The following is a 25,880-nucleotide window of genomic DNA, read 5'->3' on the forward strand; positions in this document are numbered from 1 at the left end:
TTTTTTTTTTGGAGATTAAAGGCAAGGTATTGGTGAGACCCAACAGACATCCTGAAGACTGTGAATTTCCCATTGGGATTAATAAAGTATCTATCTATCTATCTAGACATACCAACTAAAGTATACTCGGACTCCTTTATTTTCATTTGCAAATGTGGATCTAGGCAGAAGGTTATCCAAAGCTGCTGCAATCATCACTAGTTATTAGATATAAAACCTTCTGTTAAATGGAATTCAATTACCAAATGAAAATTAAGAAAATAATAAAAAAATAAACACACAAACAGCGGGGAGATTGTGTAGCAGCTAGTGCTACTGTATCATGGATTATATGTGCTGGTTTCAAATCCTGCATCCAGAAGTTGTCCATGTGGAGTTTGCATGTCCATGTGGGATCTCATCCAACTATTCAGGTTTTCTTCTCAAATCCCCAAAGGCATAAAGGTTAGGACTACAAATTAGCCTAATGGGTGAGTGTGGGAGTGGGCCCTATAATAATAGACGGCATTCTGTACAGATGTGGTTCCTCACTTGAACCTGATAATGTTGGTATAGGTACCAGCACTCCAACAGCCCTGAATTGGACTTGGTTTGGTTTGACAATGTTAAACTATATTATATTTAAAAAAAATCAAAAGATTAGTCTGAGGAAGAGCTATTTGTGTTATACTCCAGGCATTGGCCCATTCACTGCCTATGATGAGGTTGCAACCTTTACCTTTGACTGCATTGGATTTCCTCTCCGGTATCAGAAACGTGCAAGTGAGGTTGACAGCAGTACACAAATGAGTTGGCTTGCGGTGCGCTGCTCAGTTGGTTTCTGCTTTGAATCTGATGTGACTCACAATGCTAAGAACTGCATTATGTAAAATAGGATGAATACGTATCTCACTTTCCCTGGTTTTAATTAAAGTTTACTGAGTAATAAGGACCATCGGTACAAACTAGGACTAGTTAGGCTTAAACTCAGTGCTTTGTGGAACAGGATAACTACCGACTAAGTCCACAGGGGCTGCATGCTCTCCTCTAGCCTTTAAAATTCAAACAATTGAAATGAATTAACAAACTCTTTTAGGGTGGATGTCAAGTTTTGTCAACAGCGGGGGTTGAGGGCAGATGTCGACTCACCCGGGGCAGAGAAACAATCAACTGTAAATGTCAATAAAAATGTCGACCCTCTTTGCTAGGAGGACTGTTAGACTCGTTGACTTCATGTCAAATCCCTGTGTGTGCTTGAGTAGCGGAGAGTAAACTACATCTTGAATGGCATCGACATCGGGGAAGAGAGTGAAGTAAATACACAAAGCAAAATACTCGGTGTGCATTATTTATTTATTTTTGTGTTTTTTGTAAATTATTGCTGAATCGGACTCTGACTTATCGAACTCCAATTTGGATACAAGCAATCTGGTATTCAAAAATGAAACATACGTTTCAGCTTATGAATGATGAGACAAACAGGTATGTAATAAGTGTGTAATAAATATGCAAATTTACATACCGTAGAGGCTCATGGAACATAAGAGAGTGATATTTTGTCATAAATAAGTATTTTATGTTTATTCATGTGTGAAACCATTGCTTTGTGAGCTTTTTTAGAAAAATATTCAACCCGGAGAGTAAAGGAAAAGAAATAATAAGAGCTAAAAAGTTTAGAGATGAAGTTAGTGGCCTGGAGATCAGATGTCCAGGAGGATGACTGGGAGAAAGTACTGCACATTGTTAATTTGCATCTGGTTTGTACTCTGGACAAAATAGCCCACTATTCATAAAAACTGTGCCATTCTTCTTAATTTTACCTGGTAGGACTAAAAATCAAATGCGGATGTAGCAATAAAACATCAAATTCAAAACGTATCGTCAAGTGTACACAGTACAATCAAATTCTTATTTGCATGTTTCCCAGTTTAACAACAGCAGTACACAACCAGACAATAAATTCAAAACCATACATTAAGTACAACATCAGCCAAATAGGAGCAGGAAGTCTTCATCAAGTTGTCACAATAACTGGCTGTTGAGTAGCCATACAATGAGTACAAACTATACCTGAAGCAAGTGGTGTGAAGTTAGGGAGAAACGGATTGTGGAGAGAAATGTGTAACATATGTTCTCAAGAGAAGGGTGCCAATGATATTGTGAGCCTACTTCACCACAATCTATTGCAGTGTTGGATCGGAACTAAAATTATGACTTTGGTACTGATACCAACTTTCAAACAATCCCAGATAATCCCAATGGCTCCCAGCTGCCTCATCCCTTAGCCCACACACACACTCCCATGGCGGAGTATTCCACGGGATAACATTAAGATACTATTTCGAAGAGCGAGGGGGGTTGTGATGTGGGTGGTGTGATCCCCCTTGGTGTTTCATCCAAGATGAATACATATATCATATCAAAGTGTTTTGGAGTTCTGATCGCAAAGATTTGTGACGGACCAAGAGGTGCTTGTACGTAACCAGTTCTTTCAGTACTGAAGTTAGCATCAGGCTGGTCTCGTGCATTTTAAAAAGTGGGGTTTTTCAGAACCGGTATACCACACAAGAATAATAAATTCTGTAGTGCTTTGTAGTTCTGACCTGGGCAGATTCCACACGATCGATCGATCAATAGATAGATAGATACTTTATTAATCCCAAGGGGAAATTCACATTTCACGATTATATATTAAATTCACGAGGATATATTACAGGCATTATGGATTCTGCTGTGCACCTGCTGAAGTTGGAGAGCATACATTAGAACAATTTAGACGAGAACAGGCCATTCAGCCCAACAAACCTCGCCAGTCCTATTCCTTCCACTTATTTCTTCCAAAAAAACATCAAATCGAGTTTTGAAAGTCCCTAAAGTCTTACTGTCTACCACACTATTTGGTAGCTTAATAGAGACATTTAAGGAAGTAACAACTAGTGAGCCTCCTTTATAATAAATAATATATAAAATCCTTTGTAATACTTTTTGGCAATAATTTCCCTAAATTTTCTTAGAATAATTCTTGCTATGTTAAATTCAATCAATTCAACACCACGACCCAATACAGAAACTTAACTTACATTGCAAAATGCCAGCAATAAAGAAATGCACACGAGGCACACATTTGAACTAAGTTAAAATGCTAGGCAAACTTCAGCTGGACTCAATTTATGGGTAAAAAAGAAAGAAAGGAGCAAAAAAAAGCAAAGCTATGCTATAATGGAGTAAAAAAAAAAAAAAAAATCTGTCAGCTTCCGTAAACAAAATTATTCGCTAGCTGCCTAGATTTCTCCAGGTCACTGCCCTATCTTTCTGTTCTGTTGGGAAGGCAGATTTATAAATGTCAGGAATCATTTAGGCTGCTATCTATGACATATGACTTTGCTGGCCACTCTGGCACTCGTTCCAAGAGTAATGCTCTCTGACATTTCAAACAGGAATGGCGAGTCTCAAAACACGAGTGAAACAAAAACAAAGCGGCACACAATCGGCTTTTCGTCGTATTTGCCGCGGATAAGTCTTAGTAGCCAAAGGCTGGGAAGATAAAGAAATATTTCATTCAAAGCTACCCAAGGAAGCGGTGCGCAAATAAATCAGAACAAAAAGAAAGTGAAGACACCCCTGCGTCAACCCACTTTTCTATAACATAATACAACATTCCCCCTCAATCGAATTCACAGTTACAGGGTCTATCTAACAATGTACAGCTCAGTCGGGCACAGGCGGGGGACTTTCTACTTACTGCTGGCACAAGAAGTTTTCTCACTTCTTCCACCGCTCTCCTCATCTTAATTTCTGCCCGGCACTGTGTGTCTTCCACAGTGATCAGCACATGCAAGTCTTCGTTTAAATGCTCCCAGTTTGGCTTGCCTCGGTTCTGCTCCTCCTGTTCAAAAAAAGAAAGAAAGAAAAAAAAAAAGAGAAGTCATCAACTCAGGGCTCACTCGTAACTTGTTTGTCATTGATCAGCTCTAATAACATTCAAGGGCTCTGCGAGTTCACTCTGCACACACAGTCTTGGGAGCTGGTGCTAGTCAGGCCTCTAATTGCATCATCAATTTTGTTACTATGATCTGAATGAACAAGACCGGACTGCAGCTACAAATACCAGCATGCAGCGAGTTCACAAGCGGCCCCTCTGCCCCCCCGAACTCCATACAAAGCCCACAGGAGTTAAATGCATTCATCAGTAATAAAAAACAGATGTAGATTCCCAGCCCCACAGCTGTAGAGCAACACAATGAACTGAACTCTTTTGCATATTTATCTTGTAACTTCAGCTTCATGACTGAATAACCTCTATTAGAAAATGGGGGGGGTGAGGGGAAGGGGGGGGGGGTCTGATCAAGAGCTGGAAAAGGAGCAGCCCAGTAAACATGTAGATGTCTACTGCGGCAGACTGTGCACCTCAAAACAGACAATGAGGAGCAGGGTAGGCTGAGTCGGCCTATGATCCAGTAGTAGAACAAACCTGGATCCAAAGTACGCCAGAAATCCTAAAGACTCTTCTAGCGTAGATAAATGAATAGGGAGCTACGCAATTTAGTGGTAAATTATGATGTCTCCCAATTAAACCACCTGGGTTTGATTCCTAGCCTAAGCACTTTGTCAGGAACTCTCATGTTCTCCATATAATAATAGTATCATCTCCAGACAGAAGAGCAGCTTCAGCGACAGACTGACTCCACTGACAGATTGAGGAGATCGTTCCTCCCCCAAACTATGCGACTGTTTAATTCCATCAGGGGGGGGTAAACGTTAACATTTAACATTATATATAGTTATTGTCTGTTTTTCTGTTTTTCACCTGCATTATTATCATTCTTTAATATTATTTATTGTATCAGTATGCTGCTGCTGAAGAATGTGAATTTCCCATTGGGATTAATAAAGTATCTATCTATCTATAACATGTAGATTTTCCTCTGTGTCCTCCTCGCAAATGCTGATGACATGAAGTTTTGGTTAATTGGGGCCTTCATATATGCCTTGTGTAAAAGGGTGTAAGCAAAGGTATGATGCCCTGTTAATGGCTGAATCCTACATGTACTTAATGCTGTGGACATTCAGCAGATAACCCAACATCAGAACAAGTGGTTTCACAGAATGAATGAATACATCACAGCTAGATGGAAACATATACTTGATACCGTATCTGCAAAACAGTACAAAGAGTACACAACACGTGTTTTGCCCTTATTGGGGCTCGTACAGTTACATCCCCCCATGGGGATCGAACCACAGCCGTCAGCATGTGAGGCAAAGCCGCTGATGTTGCACCATGGTGGCTGGTTTGCTTTTTTGACAGGGTGAAGATCGGAGTCAGTATTACATTCCACCGTGGAGCAATGTCAGAGGCTTCACCTCAGGCGCTGATGTCCAAGGTTAGAATCCTGTAAGGGGATGCAAAAGTGTGTACGCTGAACGAGCCCCAATAATGGCGAAACACGTGTCGTGTACTCTTTGTACTGTTTGGCAGGCACTGTATCGCATATCTATGAGCTTCTTTTTACAACTCAGAGGATGTGGCAGATGTTTGCTGACTGGCCAACCAATAACAAGCGTTACCTGGTAGGTAACTGCATAAATAATCAGATTGCGATTCAGAACTGAGAATGTAAAACATATACGTATACAGAAATACACGCAGGATGAGATAGTACATTGAGATATAACATCCAATTGAAATAAATAACTCCAGAGACAATATGGCCCTACCAGGAGCAACTTGGGGCCAAAACAGAAAATAGTCCATTCATCCATTATCCACCGCTTATCCGAGGTCAGGTCGTGGGGACAGCAGCCTAAACAGGGAAGCCCAGACCTTCCTCTCCCCTGCCACCTCCTCCAGCTCCTCTGGGAGGACCCCGAGGTGTTCCCAGGCCAGCCAGGAGATATAATCCCTCCAGCGTGTCCTGGGTCTGCCCCATAAAACACATTTCCAATCTCCTCCATACAAAGTCTCTGTTTCTTTTGCCCATTTTAATCTTATCTTTTTCATTTTCCAGTTTCACACACGGAATTTTCTTTTTTCTATCTTTTAGGCCGGTATCCTGCAGTCATTTTTTCACATTTTTTGCAGACGACATTTATATGCTGGTGAGATTTGGTGTGTATTTAAGAAAGAAGCCAACTGAGGACCTGTAAGGTGTTTGTTTCTAAAACTAAAGATTGTAATGGCCTTCTCCTCTTGCGCAAGTTATACTTCTGGGCCTTCCCCTTTCTTTTCGGTCTTTTGTTAGATTCAGTTTGCTGTCTTCCGCCACAACAGTAATAGACACCTTTGTATGAAATCCTCTGTTTCAGTTACATGAAATAACCTTGATCTTGGTTTAGCTGTTTCATTTTGGCCATTTTGGAACCCAGAAGTGAACTTTAGGAATGTCAGAACCTTACAACCCAAGTGAATGGAATAACAGATTTCAGTGGTGCTAATGCAATTGCAGAGGTTTCTCTAATCACCAATTACCATTTAGACTTGACTAATTAAGGATAAGCTATGGGAGTTCACCATTAGGACACTGAAGGAATGGCTGCTGAAAATGAGGCTTTACAGTCCTGAATGAATGATAAATGAAACATCAGTCAATTCAAGATGTAATAGCCTTTAGCAACACTAGAAATATTTTGGCAGTATTTTAAAAACTAACTCCAACTCTGACTCCTCAATTTCCACTACCACCAACTCCAACTCCGACTCCTCCGTTTGTAATTAGACTAATACAGTAGACCCCCTGCGAAGTTGTGGTTCAGAGTTTGCGGCCTCAGTTGTTCGCAGATTTTTCCTTAGAACTCAACTAATAATTGTTAGTGGAAACCGCAAATATCCTCTGATATTCTTTATGCCTTTTTTCGTGGCAATACTGTACAGTAGAGAGAACACAAAGCAACCGTAGAGGGAAACGCGGCTTGGGATGGTGAAAGTAACCAATCTGAGAGTGTTATTCATTTCTCCTTGCTGCTGATTGCCTGCTGCCTTGTGACGCATCTCCGGCAGATGCTGCCCAGCATTCCCACATCATAACAGTTTACCGCCTGTAACTATCTCGAGTGTTTCGCTGAGTGTTCTTGTGTTTTTCATTTTGCTCTTCTTAAAGCCCTAAGATGTCACCCAAACACCCTGCACATTTTAAGGCTTCTGGCAATGAACCTAAGCGCCAGGAGAAGTTTAAGACACTCCAGGAGAAAGTTGAACTACTGGATTTGCTCTGGGAACTAAAAAGTTATGCTGCAACTTTCCATCACAATGTTTCCTCAAACCTATCAAGAAAAGCCAGCATGAAACCCCACCAGAAGAAGACCCATCAGAAGATACAACTCCTTCTGAAGCGCCTGAAGAAGAGGTGACACCCAATGAGCTGTAAATCCTCTGCTTTGCAGTGCAGTCATTATCTTCATTACATACCTTTATCGTACTGTTACAGCTACTTCATCATCATCTTCAATCAATATCATGCATTATTGGTGAGTGCCCATACATTTTACTGTATTTTTATTAAATTAAATGATTATGTATTTACCCTACTTATACCAAAGAAAATGACAGAGCATACCAAAGAAAACGCACTTGCATGAATTACAGTACATATAGGGGTCACATCGGTATTTTACATTCTAGCACTGCGGGAGACATTGCAGTACAGTACTGTACAGTATAAGGGTTTACCTTTACATTAGTTTTTTTAGCGTAATGTATTAAGCTGAGTTTGAAATGAAATTAAAGTGTTTTGGGGGCATATTTAGGGTTTAAACTATAAAAACAGGCATTTATAGGCATTTTTTGACCACATCCAAAATTCGTGGTTTTTCACAATTAGTAGGTGCTCTAGGAATGTAACCCCCACAAATTTCGGGGGTCGTCTGTATATGTTTGTTATGTTGACTGAAAGCACTCAACATACAAGATATAAGGCACTTCATCACTGCCAGTGTAAATCATCAGGCTACCTTTGAGCACTCTAACCTGTTAAATTCAAGTTTGAAGGCTGTAGCAATATTGTTGTGGCTTACAAACAATGAGTTTAACAAGCCTAAGATTAAACTAACAAAATTTAAAAGAGAAGCAATATAATTATCAAAAGTCTAGAAGAAGAAATAGATTAATTGAATCAGTACATGTGAAATTGAAAATTTGAATACATTATATTACAATTTAAAATTTAGCCAGAGTCAGAGTTGGTACAATTTTATTGACTCTTGACACCAGGTCAGGTCAGGTTTGGGGGCATGCACTGTTGCCGCACCCACCACACAACAAAACAGCTCGGGATCCTGGTCCAGTCTCACCCCTCCGGAAATGACCACATCTAGGTGTTACATGGGCGTCCCCTTGGCCTGGTCCAGCCATTCCTTCCTCAGGGAATCGCGCCACATGGCCGTAGAGCTGTAACTGACGCTCCCTCACAATGCTGGTCATGTGCCTCCGACTCCAGTCACCTAATAACTACTTCCGACTCCGACTCCACAGCCCTGGCTATCTCGATAGAAAAAGGTATTCATTTCTTTTAAAAACATGAAAATGTCGTAGTGTGTCTAGACTGTTGACTGGTAGTGTATTCAATTACCAATTGACACAGCTCAACGGTAATCACTCATCTAGTGTTTTCCACCCCCTTTCAATATAATATAACACATTCGTATCATAATTATTTGTGCTTGGATGCCCACTCAAAAAAAAAAAAATAAATTCTTGGTCTTCATAAGACTTGGGAACTGCACATATGACTGTGCTGTTTTTGGAAGGAAGTGGTCTCATTACAAGACCAGAAGCACAGTGCACTTGTCAGAACTACACTGGCATTGCCAGTGAGTTGGCTAAGAGACACTTCTGGCTTGATCTGTGACACAAAGTTAAATCTGCCAGGTCCAATACATTGAGCCAGAAACAACACAGTCATATGCGCTGATTTGGAGTGGTCCGAGTGGTGTAGCGTGATGGCACAAGTGTGTTACACGACAAATCCAATATGCTTATTCTTGGGTGTCAATGTCTTCATAAGTAGGCTCATTATATTTTTTTTTTGATACATGTCTTGTATATACAGTGTATTTTTTGGGATGGTACACATCGGTATGTTCTTTTATTGCAACATGAAATCTCACTCATCACCCCAACAACAGAGAATGACACATGGTACACAACACAGTCATGTTTGCCAGTGTAATGATATTCACTCTCAATTCTTAAAGCAAAAATAAACAGATTGGGACCCCAACTCCAATCTGGTACCCTAATTATCGTGTTCCTGAATTCTTTTAAAAAGTGCAGATCCCACTGCACAGCCTTTTGTCTTACCAAACAAAGTATCCAAAACAGAAGACAGAAAGCATTCATGCAATAAGACTTCCTCAAAACTGAACAATCTGCTGTTGGTGGTGAATGTGTTACTAAAATTAATTTCTCCCCAGCAGATACACAGTCATGTTTTCTTTCCACCGCCTAAAAATCACATGAATGCAGAACACAAGCACGAACATGGACCAAAAAAGACTGAAGAAAGTCTTAAAGAGACATCCTGACTTGCTGTAGCTGTGCTGAAGATGCCTGTATGGTTTACAACTGGGCAGCATGGTGCTGCAGTGCTTCACAACACCAGGCTACTGGGCTCAAATCCCATCCTAGACTGTGTGGAGTGTGCAACCTTCTCCCCATGACTGAATTTTTTTTGTCCTCCAGGTAACCCAGTTTTCCTCTTATATTACTGTCACAGAAGACAAGGGTTGGCTGGGAGGCCTTGATAATAATGGAAGGGTGGAACGAGTCTGCCTCCAGGGGCCATGGGTTTCTCCAGCTCAACAGGTGGCAACAATTCTCTGGCAGGTCTTTCATGCACACACCCACAAGGCTTCAAGGGAGTTGTAGTTCAGAGGGGCAGCCCTACAGGGTTTCGTAGGACACGCCAAAGCTAGGCTGAGAAGATGTCCCCAATTTAAGGAGGTTCCACCTTACCTGGAAGTGCTGCCTGGATGCACAGTGGTGTCAACAGTATAAAGGAGTTTGTACTGCTTCACTCAGGAGAGCTGGAGTCACATGTAAAGTAGTGACAAAGTTCATCAGGATGGATTGAAGGGGAATGATTAAGGAGAAGTTTATTGTACTATGTAATGGTGAAGAAAGAAGACTTGTAAAGGCAATTGTGTTAATAGAAAGCCTTTATGTTTATATGGGTTGGAAACCTTGAAGAAAGCAGGAGACAGAGCAGGAGATAAAGATGCAAAGATTTGCATTGCGTGTGACAAGGATGGACAGGATTAGAAACGAGTACATTAGAGGGTCAGCTCAGGTTGGACGGTTGGAAGACAAAATCAGAGAGGCGAGATTGCGTTGGTTTGGACATGTGCAGAGGAGAGATGCTGGGTATACTGGGAAAAGGATGTTAAGGATAGAGCTGCCAGGCAAGAGGAAGGCCTAAGAGGAGGTTTATGGATGTGGTGAGAGGACACATGCTCCATTATACCCACCACCTGCAAGATGCAGAGGACAGGGAGATATGGGAAAAGATTATCCACTGGGGTGACCCCTAAACTGGTAGCACCTAAAAGAATAAGATATAATAAAACACTAAGGACTGTGTGTCCAGTCCCTTTGACCAATCTGATTGGTCAGTTTGGCTTTGGTGATGTGAAGAAAGAGGAAGAGCAAGTGTGAGACACACAAGGAGGAGTAAAGGAGTAGGAGGCACATTGAGAGTCCCCTTCAAAGATGGCAAGTAAAACAGCGGACAGGAAAACAGTGAGAGAGTCGGAGAAGAAGGCTTTATGGGAAGATAAGAGATGCTGGGTACATTGGGAGAAGGATGTTCAGGATAGAGCTGCCAGGGAAGAGGAAGGCCTAAGAGAAGGTTTATGGATGTGGTGAGAGGACACATGCTCCATTATACCCACCACCTGCAAGATGCAGAGGACAGGGAGATATGGGAAAAGATTATCCGCTGGGGTGACCCCTAAACTGGTAGCACCTAAAAGAATAAGATATAATAAAACACTAAGGACTGTGTGTCCAGTCCCTTTGACCAATCTGATTGGTCAGTTTGGCTTTGGTGACGTGAAGAAAGAGGAAGAGCAAGTGTGAGACACACAAGGAGGAGTAAAGGAGTAGGAGGCACATTGAAAGTCCCCTTCAAAGATGGCAAGTAAAACAGCGGACAGGAAAACAGTGAGAGAGTCAGAGAAGAAGGCTTTATGGGAAGATAAGAGATGCTGGGTACATTGGGAGAAGGATGTTCAGGATAGAGCTGCCAGGGAAGAGGAAGGCCTAAGAGAAGGTTTATGGATGTGGTGTGAGAGGACATGCAGGTGATGGGTGTGACAGAGCAAGATGCAGAGGACAGAAAGATATGGAAGAAGATGATCCGCTGTGGCAACCCCTAATGGGAGCAGCTGGAAGACAGACAGACAGACATGATTGGCACTATACAGTATAGACAGACAGACAGACAGACAGACAGACAGACAGACAGACAGTCAGACAGACAGACAAGCTCTGCTACAGTCCATCATATTCTTATTTCTGATCATTCCTTCCTCTTACATTTATCAGGTTAAGTTAAATTCAAAGAAAGAAGATTGGCAGTGGCAGGGGAGGAGCACCACAAAGCAGGGAAACTAAATCTATTGGCATATTCTTATTCCGCATTTTTCCTAACAAAAGCACTCAATGGGACCCTCGTAAACATAATAATCAACTGCTCTTCCGGGATTGATGTCTAACCTGTGAAGATGCCAGACAAACACTAATTATGATTGAATGATTAGATCACAGTACCCGCAAGCAGGCAGGCTGCAACCAGAGAGCAGCACATCTTAAAAACCAGCCTGCCTCCGCAATCCCTGAAAACAATAACAAAGCCCTCAGCAGCCTCACATGCAAGCAGTAGCTTTCTTGTTCAGCAGGTAAGTAAATAAACTTCAAAAAGAGTCTGTACGCTCCTGCTTGTTGCTGCATATTCACAAGCTCATCCTGTCGCTGCTGGTATGGGTTTAACTAGCTCCCTGCTCCCTGCTAGCGCACACACAGCTGGATGTGGTGTGCAGCCAATGGCAGATCTGTCTCTGATTGTTTGCCACCAACAAACTGCCACTCTGCAACTAAAAATAGAAATTATTATTAGTACACAAAATGGCAAATTTATGGCATTGCAAGGCTGTAAGCCTGCCTCATGCTGATCATGCACAGAGAGCACATTTAAAATTCACACTGTGCATTAGTGAAGTCAGATATGAAAGAAGCTCTTCTGTGACATTAATCCTGTGCCACAACCAAGCTAGGCCGTAAACCTCACTTCAAAAAACCAATGCCAATGACTGAAAAAATAAAAAAGAAACACAGAATCCTCCATAACAGTAAAGAATAGTTATTAAAGTATGGAATTGCGCTGTAAGGTCTAAGCCCACACCATCATGAGTCTAACACCTTCAAGTGACCTGTACATTATCAATAGCTGACCACACAGCAGCAAACCCTCATTGGTTTTGGCTACTGATCTCATGGACCAACATTTCCATGCATGCTCTTCTGTGCAAATCTGCCAGCACCTGTACATGTTTTAACAGCTTCAGGTCAACTCAATAGCCATCCATTAGTCAGAAACTGTACTTGGGGAAACTCCCATGATTCTGTCTTCAGGTCATTTCAGCCCATGCAAAGTCCCTGACCTACATGATGGCAAGACTCTACACACAAGCAAAAGGTTCAGATTTCAAATCTCTATAATGCCATATTAGGCTATAAGGACACGTAGACCCCTAGAAAATTGTGACATCTGATATAGCAGGTAAGCATCCATGGTGTGTGGCTCATTGTTATCCAATAAGGAGCTGTAAACTTCTCATCTATTACTACAATCAACAGTTTATAGTCATCATCACTAGGGCTGCCATATCCACCACTACTCACCCGACATCACTGATTTTACTTAATGCCGAATTATGGAGAACATACCATTGTGCAAGACTTGTATTTGGGGATTTCAGTTCTGCATTTACCACAAATCATACATGAGATTCTTGATAGCAATTTGTTCAGTATGTGCCACATGTCTCTGGATCTCTGACATTCTAAGGAACTGACACCAGACAGTGAAGATGGGCAAATATCAGTTCGGGTCCTCACAGGGCTGTTCTTTCTCCTCTGCTCTTCTCTTTCTACACACCAATGGCTGCCCCTCTAGTGACCCATCTGTTAAATTGCTGACATTTTCTGATGACAACACCCTAGCTGACCTGATCACAGACAGAGACGTGGTGCCATGTCAGCTGGACTGGCTGGCCAAATTATGCACCCCCTTAACTTGAATTCCTTGAAAACAGTGGAAAAGACTGTAGATGTTAGGAGACACCCCTCGCCTCCTACACCCCTAGTTCTAAATGGTGTCACTATGAACAGGATGGAATCATTTACATTTCTTCATACGACTCACAGTATGAGCTGAGAAGAAAGCATAACTGCTCTAATCAAAAAAGCTCAGCAGCAATGTTTTTTTTCCCACCATCTGCTTAAAAAGTGTCACCTGTCCTAGACAGTGGTGGTCCTGTTTTACAGAGCTGTCATGGAAAGCATCGTCAGTTTCTCCATAACAGTCTGGTATGGCAATGCATCTGCTCGTTCCAAATATAAACTGCAGTGTGCTGTTTGGACAGCTGAAACAACTCTAGGCCTTAAACTGGACTCCATTGAGGTCCTGAATACATCCTGGGTCAGAAAATATGCTGGAACTCTAATAAGAGACTACACTCACCTGGGACAACCATGAAGGACACGTCACTGGTCACAAAAGGCAAGAAGTGCCAGACGCAGAAAGAGTGTTTGTCCTACTGCAGGCACGTCTCAGATTCACCCTTGGCTCTTCCTGATCTCTAAACTCCACCATCCAATCTAAATGAAGTTTATTTTGTGTTAATTTATAAGGACTTACTTAGATATATTACTGGACTGGACTGCAATTCTACATTACTATATCGTTTCATATATTTGTGCAATTTGTTTTTCACTACTACTGTATATGATATTGTGATGGCGTCATGTTATGTTTATTTATTCCACCAGGAGAAATTCCTAACAATTGTACTCAAGTTTAGCAAAATTCACCGAATCCATCCAAAATGATATCGCGTGACTTTTGGGGGTCTCCAATGTCCTACTATCTCTCACATCCTTTGGTAACAACTTTAAAGACATTTGCTATTGTGTTTTAACCTTCCATGTTATTTGGACACATTTAGTATTCCACTCACATTTTAATTTTTAAATGTACAATTTAAATTTTCCTAATAGGGAAAAAAAAAGTGGTCCAACTTTAGCACAATTCACATGGCTCCTGTGCTGCTCATTCCATACTTTGACTATTGATTAATGTTCATTCATTTTAAAGTTCACTAGTTGTTTTATTACCATGGATTTTACTCTGAGGTGAAATGGATTGTCACGAATGGTGCCTTAAATAAAACGCATTCTTCTTCTTCTTCTTATTCGTCCTCATATTTTTATTAGCTTTACTTCTTGAACTCCAACAGCTATCACTAAGAGAAAAATGCTCACTGATTCTGCATTTTTTTGCACTTTTTAAAACATTAATAATGTTTAATAATTTTTACATAAGTTGTAGTAATTGTTTTTGATTTTACATTATTGAGACTTCCATTTTCTTTATCTTGTAGGTGTCTGTGATAATCTGTTATGTTATGCATCGTCACATTCATTATAATGAGGCCGTTTTCAGAGGCCTTCTACTTAAATTAAATTCTTGCTGCTTGCCTATGGAATGATCCTCTAGCAAATTTGGAATTTGGACGTAAACCCACCCAATATATATTACAAACATTAGTAGTGCTATTGGGAATCCCATAATAATATCAATAAGGCAACAGACAAACCAACACTATAACTTAATAAAGGAAAATTCAAATTTGACAAAAATTAGATACAACTAAAGCAAGCTTACTTCTAGGTGAAAGCACCCATCCATCCATTGTCCAACCCGCTATATCCTAACTACAGGGTCACGGGGGTCTGCTGGAGCCAATCCCAGCCAACACAGGGCGCAAGGCAGGAAACAAACCCCGGGCAGGGCGCCAGTCCACCGCAGGGCTATGTGAAAGCAGCTTTGTCGAAATCCAAGCAAAAGAGCTTTCAAATTAGCACTCCAACTAATTCATCAAGCATGTTTAAGCAATCAGTGATGTTAAATATGAATAAAGGTACGCAAAGCAGCACTGCAGAGAGAGTAAGTCGAGCTCAACAAAACGAAAAACAGAAGACAAGATCAGAAAGGGAAGCTGCAGCAAAGTGTACAGGCAGAACAAATGTAAATGATGAAGAAGTGTGTAAGGAATTACAACAAGCAAATGAAGAGGACAAAGCGAAAATTCACAGACCTGAGCCAGATGCCTCAAGAAAAAGAAACAAAAGGCCAATGAAACTCTACATCAGTGTTCAAAGCAGTTACAACAAGAGGCTAATCGTCACCAACTGCAAACACAAATCTCATTCAAAAAAGATCAGTGCCCCTGAAAAATCTACAAGAATTTACATTAGCAAATGAAATGATTTCAAAGCATTACTGTGGTTCCATGGAACTCTTTTGTGAAAACACTCTCATAAACTTTGCAAATGAGAAGCCTGTTGTAACTCAAGACTAGTAGTCAATGATTTAATTGTGGAGCGGGACAGCTAGTGTATGTCATATCTACTATACGAGAAAACTGTGTGTCCATTTACTCTAAACAATCTGATTGGTTAGTTTGGCTTTGCTGTGATTGGTCAGTCTGGCAGAGAGCATTACTAGAGAAGACCCTCAGCACCTGATGATGTCTGTGAATCGCAGACTTACATGGGATATGCGACAAAGTCCAAAATATGATGGCTTTAACTGACCTGCCACAGCTGTGTCCCAAACATTAATGGTGCCCTGAAATGGGGAGACCGTATAGAAAAAGTGTTGTCATATCTACATGATGTGACTGAAATGACTGCAAATCCCCTTAAATGAAAGTCTGCGATGTGCACTTTAATCACAATGTTTGATTTTTAATTTTAAACTTGGGTGTGGTGAAATCAGGGAAAAAGGTGACTTTGTCCCAAACATTACGGAGGGCATGGTCAGTTTTGTTTACATTGCAGAATGTTTCTCCATTTATGTATCAATGTTATGTTTTGTATTTATTTTCATTTTCATACTATACATGGAGTAATTATTTTCTAGTGTCCTCAAGTTAAAAGTGTGGTTAAGCTCAATTAAAATATTAGGAATTCCAAACTGTTAAATGTATGTTGGTCTCAATTCCTAAAATGATTCTAACAGCAGTATTTTCAACTTGACGTACTCTTTAAAGACAAATGAATTAAACAGACAAGTGTCGTCGCCTTCACCAGTCCTTCGCAGCTCTCATTTTAGAATCACCTACCCTACCCATGCAGAAACAACGCATGCACTAACCCGAGGGCAGCTTGTGTGCCTTCCTCAATGCAGACGTCAAATGGGAACTAATAAAGCTTCCCTTATCTAAAACAAAGCAGTTGTGACCTTTTCCTGTTAGTGTTAAACTGCAGCTCCTTGTCATACGGCACATACAGAAAACTGCTGTCACAAGGAAACAGCCAGCGAACACCACCACACTGGCTTTATGTTATCAGAGACAGGATCACTGTTCACAAGACCTAATAAATAAATGTATGAAAAATCACAAGGCACCACACCATAAGGTTCTTCACTGTAAAACCAGCTAGATGAAGGAAAGGCTGAGAAAGTGGATGGAAGGTTGTGGCCATTGATTCTTCTTCTTACTTGGCTATAAAGGTCACGGGCATTGGGAGCCAAAATCAGTCTAGCCATTAACCCATTTCTACTGTTATGTACCAGTGTAACAAATTTAAATATAAAATATCTTATAAGTCATTCATGATCCATTAAGATGCTGGTCTTAGTTTAAACAGCATTCACTTGCCTATGAAGCACAAAATCTTTCAGGCAGCCGTAATCGTGACAGAATATTTATTAAAAAAAAAAAAGAGAGCGAGAGAGAGGGAAGATCTGGAAGAGATGAACAGTGTCAAACTGGCCTAATTTTTGAAAATACTTTTAGAATAAGATACCCAGGGAATGATGTGCTATCTTTCTGTCCCTTAACAGCTGTATGTTTCAAGAAGTTGAATCAGCATTAAATGTCAAGCTAAGTGCTATTTTTTTTACTCCAATTTTTAAATGCCCTGCACTTCTCATTTGTTCTAATATGCGTGTTTGCGATCTTGGGCTAGCAATAGGATGAGAGATAAAAGAACCCTAATCACTGTCCTCCGCAAAATACACTAAATTATGCAAACAGGTCTGTTAACAATAAGAACTGTGTATTCTCCATGAAGAGACTGAGAAATCAAATATTTGCAGGTGTGGAAGATCACTCAGTGGTCAAGAACTCCATTTAACTTTATTATTTAGCTCATGCTTTTATCTATTCATTCTTATTAATCATAGTGCTGGAGAGTGTCAATATGTTGCATGTTTGTAGCAGCACTACTTAAATGGACCACAAATCCCAGCAGCCCCAAAAGTACTTTGTCATTCCGCAGCTTCAGGTGTTTCCACGGGGGTTGCTGTGGGATATAAGGCATGGTACAAACTTTAAAGGCCAAAAGAAGCTGGCAGAGTCCCGATCATCCGCCTATCTGTTTCAAAGCTTCTCCCTCAATCAGATTACAAATAAAACCACCCTGAATTTATGTTCTTGTCCTGTGCCTGCTTGTTCACGTGATTTTGTCTTGGCTGGATATGTTTTCACCTGTGAAGCGCTCCTCATCACTTTAAATCTTTACGTTAACAGCTAGAATTTTGTAGGATAATACCTGTCATAACAGTCAGGAGGCTCACTTGATCATCATCATTTGCATCTGTGGAACCGGACTGTCTGTGGATTGTATTACGAATGTTTGTGCTTGATGTTTTGTTGGGCTTTTGTGTTACTTACCAAATTAAGACCATCAGGGAAACTGGAGGGGATCTGCATGCACATTGTTAATTGCTTTTTTTTTAACCTTCATTACTTGTTTAATATATATTCTTTGGTTTTTGTGTTACTTACTGAATTTTCACCGTCAGGGAAATTGGGTGGGATTTGAATATAGGATGAGGAGAAGGAGGAGGTTAAGAGCACACGCTGAAACATGAAAAAAATCAGACTCTGCAGCTGCATGAATAAAAGGTAAAGTACCATATCCGGTTAGCGGAAATAGACCAAAAGTTGATAGAATCTACGTTTTGCACCTAATACTTGTATGCAAAATTTGGTTGATTTAAGTGAAAGCGTACTCAAGTTATCAGCATACTCAGACATAATTCCAAAAATGGTATTTTCGGACTCGGGAAGGTCTAAAACGTCGGGATTCATCAAAATCTCAAAACAGAATTTTTGGAGGATTCCAATACTTTCCCAATACTTCGTACGTGAGAAAGTCGGGGAGGTCTAAAATTTCGAGATTCATCAAAATCTCGATATTGAATTTTTTGGACGATTACAGTACTTTCCCTGTACTTCGTATATGACAAAGTAAAAATGCAATTTTCATGTGTGACTATCACCATCAAACATTAACTTGATTTAGAACAGGGGTGGGCAAAGTCATTCCTGGAGGGCCGCAGTGGCCGCAGGTTTTTGTTCCAACCCAGTTGCTTAATTAGAAAACAATCCTTTCCAATAATTACTTTTCATGGCTTGTTAGTGCTTTAACTCTGCTATGTCAAGTCAATCTCATATCCTAGATTTTTTTTTCCATTCTAAGGATAACATTCATCCATCCATCCATCCATTTTCCAACCCGCTGAATCCGAACACAGGGTCACGGGGGTCTGCTGGAGCCAATCCCAGCCAAAACAGGGCACAAGGCAGGGAACCAATCCCGGGCAGGGTGCCAACCCACCGCAGGACACACACAAACACACCCACACACCAAGCACACACTAGGGCCAATTTAGAATCGCCAATCCACCTAACCTGCATGTCTTTGGACTGTGGGAGGAAACCGGAGCGCCCGGAGGAAACCCACGCAGACACGGGGAGAACATGCAAACTCCACGCAGGGAGGACCCGGGAAGCGAACCCAGGTCCCCAGGGATAACATCCAAATACTTTTAAGTGTAAAACGGATGGGTAATTCTCAATCCTTCACTTTTTTCTCTTCTCTTTCCTTCCAAGTATTTAATTAAACCAAATAGTGCACGATAAATACACACCGGTGTAAAGGGTAACAAGCAAAATGGATAACTGCTGGTTTCTTTTGTCATTTGCATCTTATTGCTAATAAGGAGCAATTAAAAACCAAGAATGCAGCTGTTTAAGACTTAAATAAGCAATAAGGGCTCAAAATCTTAATGAGGGAGATAACTAAAATGAAGCAGAAGTGTTTCTAGAGCAGTAAGTGCTTCTTATTAAGCAATTGGGTTGGAACAAAAACCTGCAGCCACTGCAGCCCTCCAGGAATGACTTTGCCCACCCCTGATTTAGAAGATGTAATTGGCAAAAACAACAAGCCCTACCAAGGTGCAAATATAAGATCAGGATACCTGATCATTCTTAATATGTAGCACAGGAAGGTTAAGCGACTTGTCCAGAGCACCCCCACTACCCATCTGTACTCGAAATTATTTGAAAAATTTGGTTACAGAGCTTTGACTTTACTTCTGCTTTCAGTTTTTTTGCACATTCAAATTTCACACTTGTTAATTTGTACTATAAACATTTTAAAGACCAACATACTCCTTTTTTTAACAAATGCCAAAGGGCATTCCATATTATATCTGTACAGACATATTTATAGTAGACAGAAATAGAGATGTTTGCTTGTAATTTAAGAGGCACAGACAGCATTTCGTAACACCACAGCAAGCACAAGGAAGGATTGGTTGGGATTTCGAAGTTTCCTCTTTCACAACTTGAGCAAACTCATCAGTAATGAAGTCTTTCAACTACGTCCTGGCAATTTAGCAAACCGCTGTGTATATTTCACTGTGTGGGCTCGGTCTGCTTCATAATTTAGTAAGAGGGTGCCTGGTGTGCCCCTCCAATGTGTATGCTATGCTCGAACTCCTCTTGTGGTGCCCCTTCAGGAATTTCTACCTTTATCCAGTTGCAGAGCTCAGCCTTAAAATAGCTTCTCGGCCTTGTGGTGCCGATTTTAGAGGTCACCTTTCTCCCCTCCTGTCTGTTAATCTCTACCCTTCAGAGGCAGGCTTTGTTGTTTGCATGCCTTTGTGACTGAGTGCGCGGCCACGAGAGTCTCATGTGTGAACTGCTGACATCATTTCAGCTCGACTCTGAACAGCATTTAAGCAAAGAGCACTGAGCAGACATAGGAAATTCAGAGTCAACTGCCGCAGGCACTGTGTGTTCAGAAATGTCTTTTTATGATAACACAGCTTAAATAAAAAGCATGCTGAAAACTGAGGCAAGAAATACTAGAAAGGCTTGCCAGGACTTTTGCTCTTTCTGATCAATTAGTGCCACCATAGTGACTATAGTGTCCCAAATCCCCAGGCATTAGGAACCTGTTGGATACACTGGTCTCTCGATATCTTGGCCAGATTGTTTGCATTTGTATTGTAAAGAAGCCAAATGCTATTTACAGAAATGAATCATGACTATACGCAGGCCAAATTTAACACATGAAAGGATTTTTCTTGGATTTTTTTTTTTAATTGGTGACTGTCTTCAGTTCTTTCTTTTTGATTGCTATGGCTAATAATATTTTTGGCTATTCATCCATCTTTTTTAGCCTCTCCATAACCCCAATCTCAATACAACATCACAGGGAACCAAAACCTCTCCTAGTAGCCTTCAGCATAAAGCAGTAACCAGAATGCTAGTCCGCTGCATGGCCCACACTCTTCTTACAGACATCTTTCGGATGTGGAGGGAACCCACAATACCCAGAAGAACGAGAGAGCATACAAACCTCACAGACACAGCGAACAGGCCAGAAATAGAACTCAAGCTTACAAAGATAGCGGTGCTAACCACTACGTCACCAGGATGATCATTTCAGGTTTTTAAAAATATGAGTGGAGTTTTCAACGTTTACCATCCACTTTGATTTTTACACACACACACGCACGCGCACACACACACAGATTCAAACAGTTGAAAAACGTTTTTGGTACACATATATATGTACAGAAAACCATACAAACACACACATATGCACAGTTTGATGGGGTTTAATGCCCCATCTTTGCATACTAAGCTGGAGTGCTTTTACATCCTCCCACATAAAGCATGTTTTGACAAATGTAATCCTTTGTAAAAATTAGGAAAGAAAAACATAACACATCCCCCGCTGAGCCAATCCATCTGATGATTTATCAGTTTAAAATAGATTGAATAAGACGAACGCTTCAAATAGAGTATACATTCGTTAAACAGAACGGACCGTTCCCGTCTGGATAGCTGGAGACCCTGCTAGTGAAGCGGCTAAAGATTTCAATTATTTTGAGAGTTAAAGCTACCACATCCGTAATATTCTTACAGGTATGCCAGACAAGTACATTTATAGAATTTTGGGGGTGTTGTTTTTATTTCTCAATCTAAAGCATTTGTGTCATTACATAAAAAGTGGATATTTTAGCAATAATTTTGAACAGCGAAATAGATCATCAATGGCAGATGGCACAGTGTGGCGGCATACAGCATGCTGGGTTCAGATTCCATACCCATTTGTTATGGCTTTTCTAATTTCTCCCATGTCTGACAGGGTTTTCCTTGGGATTCTTCCATTTTACCACCACATCCCTAAAGACGTGCATGTTAAATTAATTGGACCTTATGTGGTGCAGAGTGTGAATATGTGGGGGAGTCTCCTGCTTGAATGGGAGATGATGCAAGCTCCATATGGACGACATTCAGGCATAGGACTGGAACCCCGAAGTCTTAATTTGTAAAGGGTAACAACAACCATGGGGAGGTTTATCATTTTATACTTTCTAAATGAATTCTAAAGGAGTTTCTCTAATGCATAATGGAAAGATTTATGAAAGCTGGGGAGTGGAGAGTAGTAGCCTTTGTGTGAGTGACATGTGGCCGATGAAAGATGAACATGATGCAAAGCTGGAAACAGTGGGGATTGGAATAATCAGGTGGATATTTGGAGAGCCAAGGCATAAGAAGAAGATGAATTTCAAGATAAGAGAAATAGGTGATGTTGGGGGGCATGTAAAGTGGTCTGGACATGTGAAGCAAAAGGCAGAGGATGACAGGGTGAAAAGGCGCACCAAAATGGGGCTCAGACAGGGAAAGAGAAGACATTGCTGGAGGCCAAGCCAGGGAATGTAAAAGAAGGCTAACCAAGTGTCAGGTTATATAGCGCCCTGATGTGCGGAGTACAAGTCCAAGGAGGTTCAGCTCAAGCTTTATAACACACTAGTGAGGCCTCATCTGGAGTGCTGTGTGCAGTTCTGGTCTCCAGGCTACAAAAAGGACAAAGCAGCACTAGAAAAAGTCCAGAGAAGAGCGACTAGGCTGATTCAGGGCTACAGGGGATGAGTTATGAGGAAAGATTAAAAGAGCTGAGCCTTTCCAGTTTAAGCAAAAGAAGATGAAGAGGAGACATGACTGAAGTGTTTAAAATTATGAAGGGAATTAGTCCAGTGGATATTTTAAAATTTTGTTCATCAAGAACACAGGAGGCACAGTTGCAAACCTGTCAAGGCTAAATTTCACATAAACATTAAGACGTTTTTCTTCCCACAGAGAAAACTACATACAGTTGGAATAAGTGACCAGGTAGTGTGGTGGAGACAGTTTAGGGACCTTTAGAACTTGACTTGATGTTATTTTAGAAGATGTAAATGGATAAGACTTGTGAGCTTTATTGGGCTGAACTATCTGCATTCGTCTAGATTGTTTTAATGATTTAATCATGGAGGGGAAAAAAAACAAGATGGAGGCCATCGGCTAACTTAAATAATAATAATAATAATTCATTACATTTAAATAGCGCTTGTCTCAGTACTCAAAGCGCTATGCACACAGGGAGGAACCGGGAAGTGAACCCACAATCTTCCACAGTCTCCTTACTGCAAAGCAGCAGCGCTACCACTGCACCACCTGTGTAACTTAGGATGGGAAACCTATGTCAGAAGCATAGTAAGTTTTTCACTTTGTGATATTTTGTTGCAATGAAACTCAGAGAACAAAACTACAGTATAGGATTTGTTGTTCAGGAAAATCAGAGAATTGTTTTGTATAAATACACACACACACACACAATTTATTACAGTCAGACACAAACGCTTAGGGGAGTCTTTAGAGCTCCAAGAAGGTAAGAAATACCTTTCCAGTCCATGAGCGGCTACGGTTTTATTAACACTGTCTCCAATTTCCTTCTCAGTCTGGAAGAACACCAGGAAGCTGACAGATGTCAACCCGTCCCAGGATGCCCTCCCAAACCCCCCTGTTTTGGGCCTCTCAGCTTATAAATCAGTTGACAACAGAAATGGTTGTTCACTTATGGACCCGAGGCTGACTTTCTTATCAGGACGAAAAGTTGGCAGATCGTGATGATCTTTGAATGTGGCTGTGGATATACATGTGCACACACACACGCACACACACGCACACACACGCACACACACACAATAAATATATCTGTAGTATGGGGGCAGAAATTGCTTTTAGCATCCAGGTAAAAGCAAGTCACATAAAATGTTCATCTTACCTTCTTTTTGTCTCTCATTGAACTCTTTCCTCGCACCATAATTTTACATCCAGTTTCTGCTTCCAGCTGTTTGGCTGTGAGACCTCGGGGACCCAAAATCCTTCCAACAAAGTTGTACTAGAAAAGAAAAAAATAAATATCACAATTAATTTTATCAGTAGAGCTTCTATAATGTGTAAGATGTGTAATGCATATAAAACCAGTGTTCTATTTAGTTATGCTTCACAAACCACATTTATTTGGTCACATTAGTTGACGTTTCTGTGTTTTACCGTGGGTTTATTGTCACTTACAGTATATGTTTATATATACAAATGTATGTTACAATATGTTTTTAATCAATGAACAGCACTATACAAAAGTAATGGGAGTTGAGTTTAGCATAACTACATGCTTTTGGTCACAATGGACTTGCGCTCTTCTTACAGATTAGAACAGTACTTTTGCAAAAAAAAAAACCAAAACAAATCAAAGTAGATTACATGGCAAACGCTCATGAGACGGATTACACCACAGCATCAAAAGTTACTTGGATACAAAGTGTCAAGAATGCAAAAAACAAAATAAAAGCAGAAACTGGGAAATGGGATGTGGGCTGGATGTATAAAATGATGAATTATTCTCATAAAGAGGAAAATAGAAGGCATGGTGCTAAAGATATGACTCAGAAGCCATTTCCTGTAAAGCATACAAAAAGAGTCTCCACCCTAAAATAAACATTTGATGACTACATTTGGACTTTTCTAAACATCTGTAGCCTGACAATATAAAAAAGGGAAATTTGTTCATTTTTTCCATACATTTTTCAGACCTACTTAGTCCAATAAAAATCTATTACGGCACCACTGAGTGTGAAGCAGGAGCCTTCATCGCGTTGAGTGCGTCACTGGGTAGACTCGCACACACACACCCTCAGTCAGTCACAGCGGGCCGATAAGCAGGGGCTGCTCTTCTTTAGGGTGCAGCAGCAGACCGGAACACATGGAGAAAGCCAGGGTGGACTCCAAACAAATATGGACCACGTTGGGATTTGAACCTGGGAATGTTTAGCTGTGCAGTGCTAGCGACTGGGCCATCCTAAAGAAAACCTACAGAAAATATCATTAGAAAAAAAATCTGAAAATGTTAAAACTAATGTTCATTTACCTGTGTTGGCTGGGATTGTTTCCAGCAGACCCCTGTGACCCTGTAGTTAGGATATAGCAGGTTGGATAATGGATGGATAATGTTCACTTATAATAATTCAAACAACAAAGAATTAGGGTGGCACGTGGCGCAGTGGGTAGCGCTGCTGCCTAGCAGTTAGGAGACCCGGGTTCGCTTCCTGGGTCCTCCCTGCATGGAGTTTGCATGTTCTCCCTGTGTCTGCGTAGGTTTCATCCCACAGTCCAAAGACATGCAGGTTAGGTGCATTGGCCATCTATGCGGTGGGCTGGCGCCCTGCCCGGGATTTGCACTCAGTGCTGGCTGGGATTGGCTCCAGCAGAACCCTGGTGACCCTGTGTTAGGATATAGCTGGTTGGAAAATGACTGTCTGACTGACAAACAATTAAGAAGTTGAAAAATGGAAACCCACTATGAAGGAAAGAGAGCGGCATTATGAAAAAGTTGCGTATGAAGAGTCCGAATTAAAACTCTGCCCTTGTAAGACCCTTAACCTGAAAACTGCTTGTACAATGGCTGACCCTGTGCTCTGACCCCCAATGGTCATGGAAAAATGAAACTTTTCTCTCGGGTGTTAAATGTACCAAATACCAAATAAAGCATACTAAAATATAACAGAAGGGAAAAAATCCAACAACAACATAACTCTAAACTAATCTATCCCAGATTTATTTAGGGTTCCATATGCTTTTTGCTGCTTGTGGTGAGGAGTCCAATGATTAGCAGACCAGAACAGTCTTTTGGCAAAAGCAGAAGAGAATGTTGGTAAAGTTCAAAACAAAAATACAAAATTTGCTTTAGGTTTCCGTTAACAGTTCATTGTGAAAGGAAGAAGAGACAGAAAAAGCCATGCATAAAAAAATGATTTTATTCATAAATGTTATCAACTGGAGGATCCGGAATGTATATCTTAGAGAAAGTGGAAATGTGATTTTTGTTGCTCAACAACTGTCACTTTTTAGCACAAGATAGTTGGGAGAATTATCTGGCAATGATTACAGCCACCAACGTTCAGGTCATGGAGAGGTAAGGCACTTAAGAG

General features: G+C 40.8%; 1 protein-coding gene across 4 annotated transcripts in view; it reads right to left on the bottom strand.

Moving 5' to 3' along the window:
• The window catches only part of qkia (QKI, KH domain containing, RNA binding a), a 179,469-nt gene that overhangs the window by 56,880 nt on the left and 96,709 nt on the right, over positions 1-25,880 (bottom strand). For all 4 annotated transcript variants that reach the window (XR_003718265.2, XM_028818700.2, XM_028818699.2 and 1 more), the window contains exons 3-4: positions 23,675-23,791; positions 3,722-3,865 (exon numbers count right to left, since the gene is read on the bottom strand). Coding sequence is in view for 3 of the 4 variants with exons in the window: in XM_028818700.2 (XP_028674533.1) it covers positions 3,722-3,865; positions 23,675-23,791 (261 nt within the window). In the remaining variant the exon portion in view is untranslated. The remainder of the gene's footprint in view (positions 1-3,721; positions 3,866-23,674; positions 23,792-25,880) is intronic.

The sequence above is a fragment of the Erpetoichthys calabaricus genome, chromosome 14 (genome assembly GCF_900747795.2).
Source record: "Erpetoichthys calabaricus chromosome 14, fErpCal1.3, whole genome shotgun sequence".
In the NCBI taxonomy this organism is placed as follows: domain Eukaryota; kingdom Metazoa; phylum Chordata; class Cladistia; order Polypteriformes; family Polypteridae; genus Erpetoichthys; species Erpetoichthys calabaricus.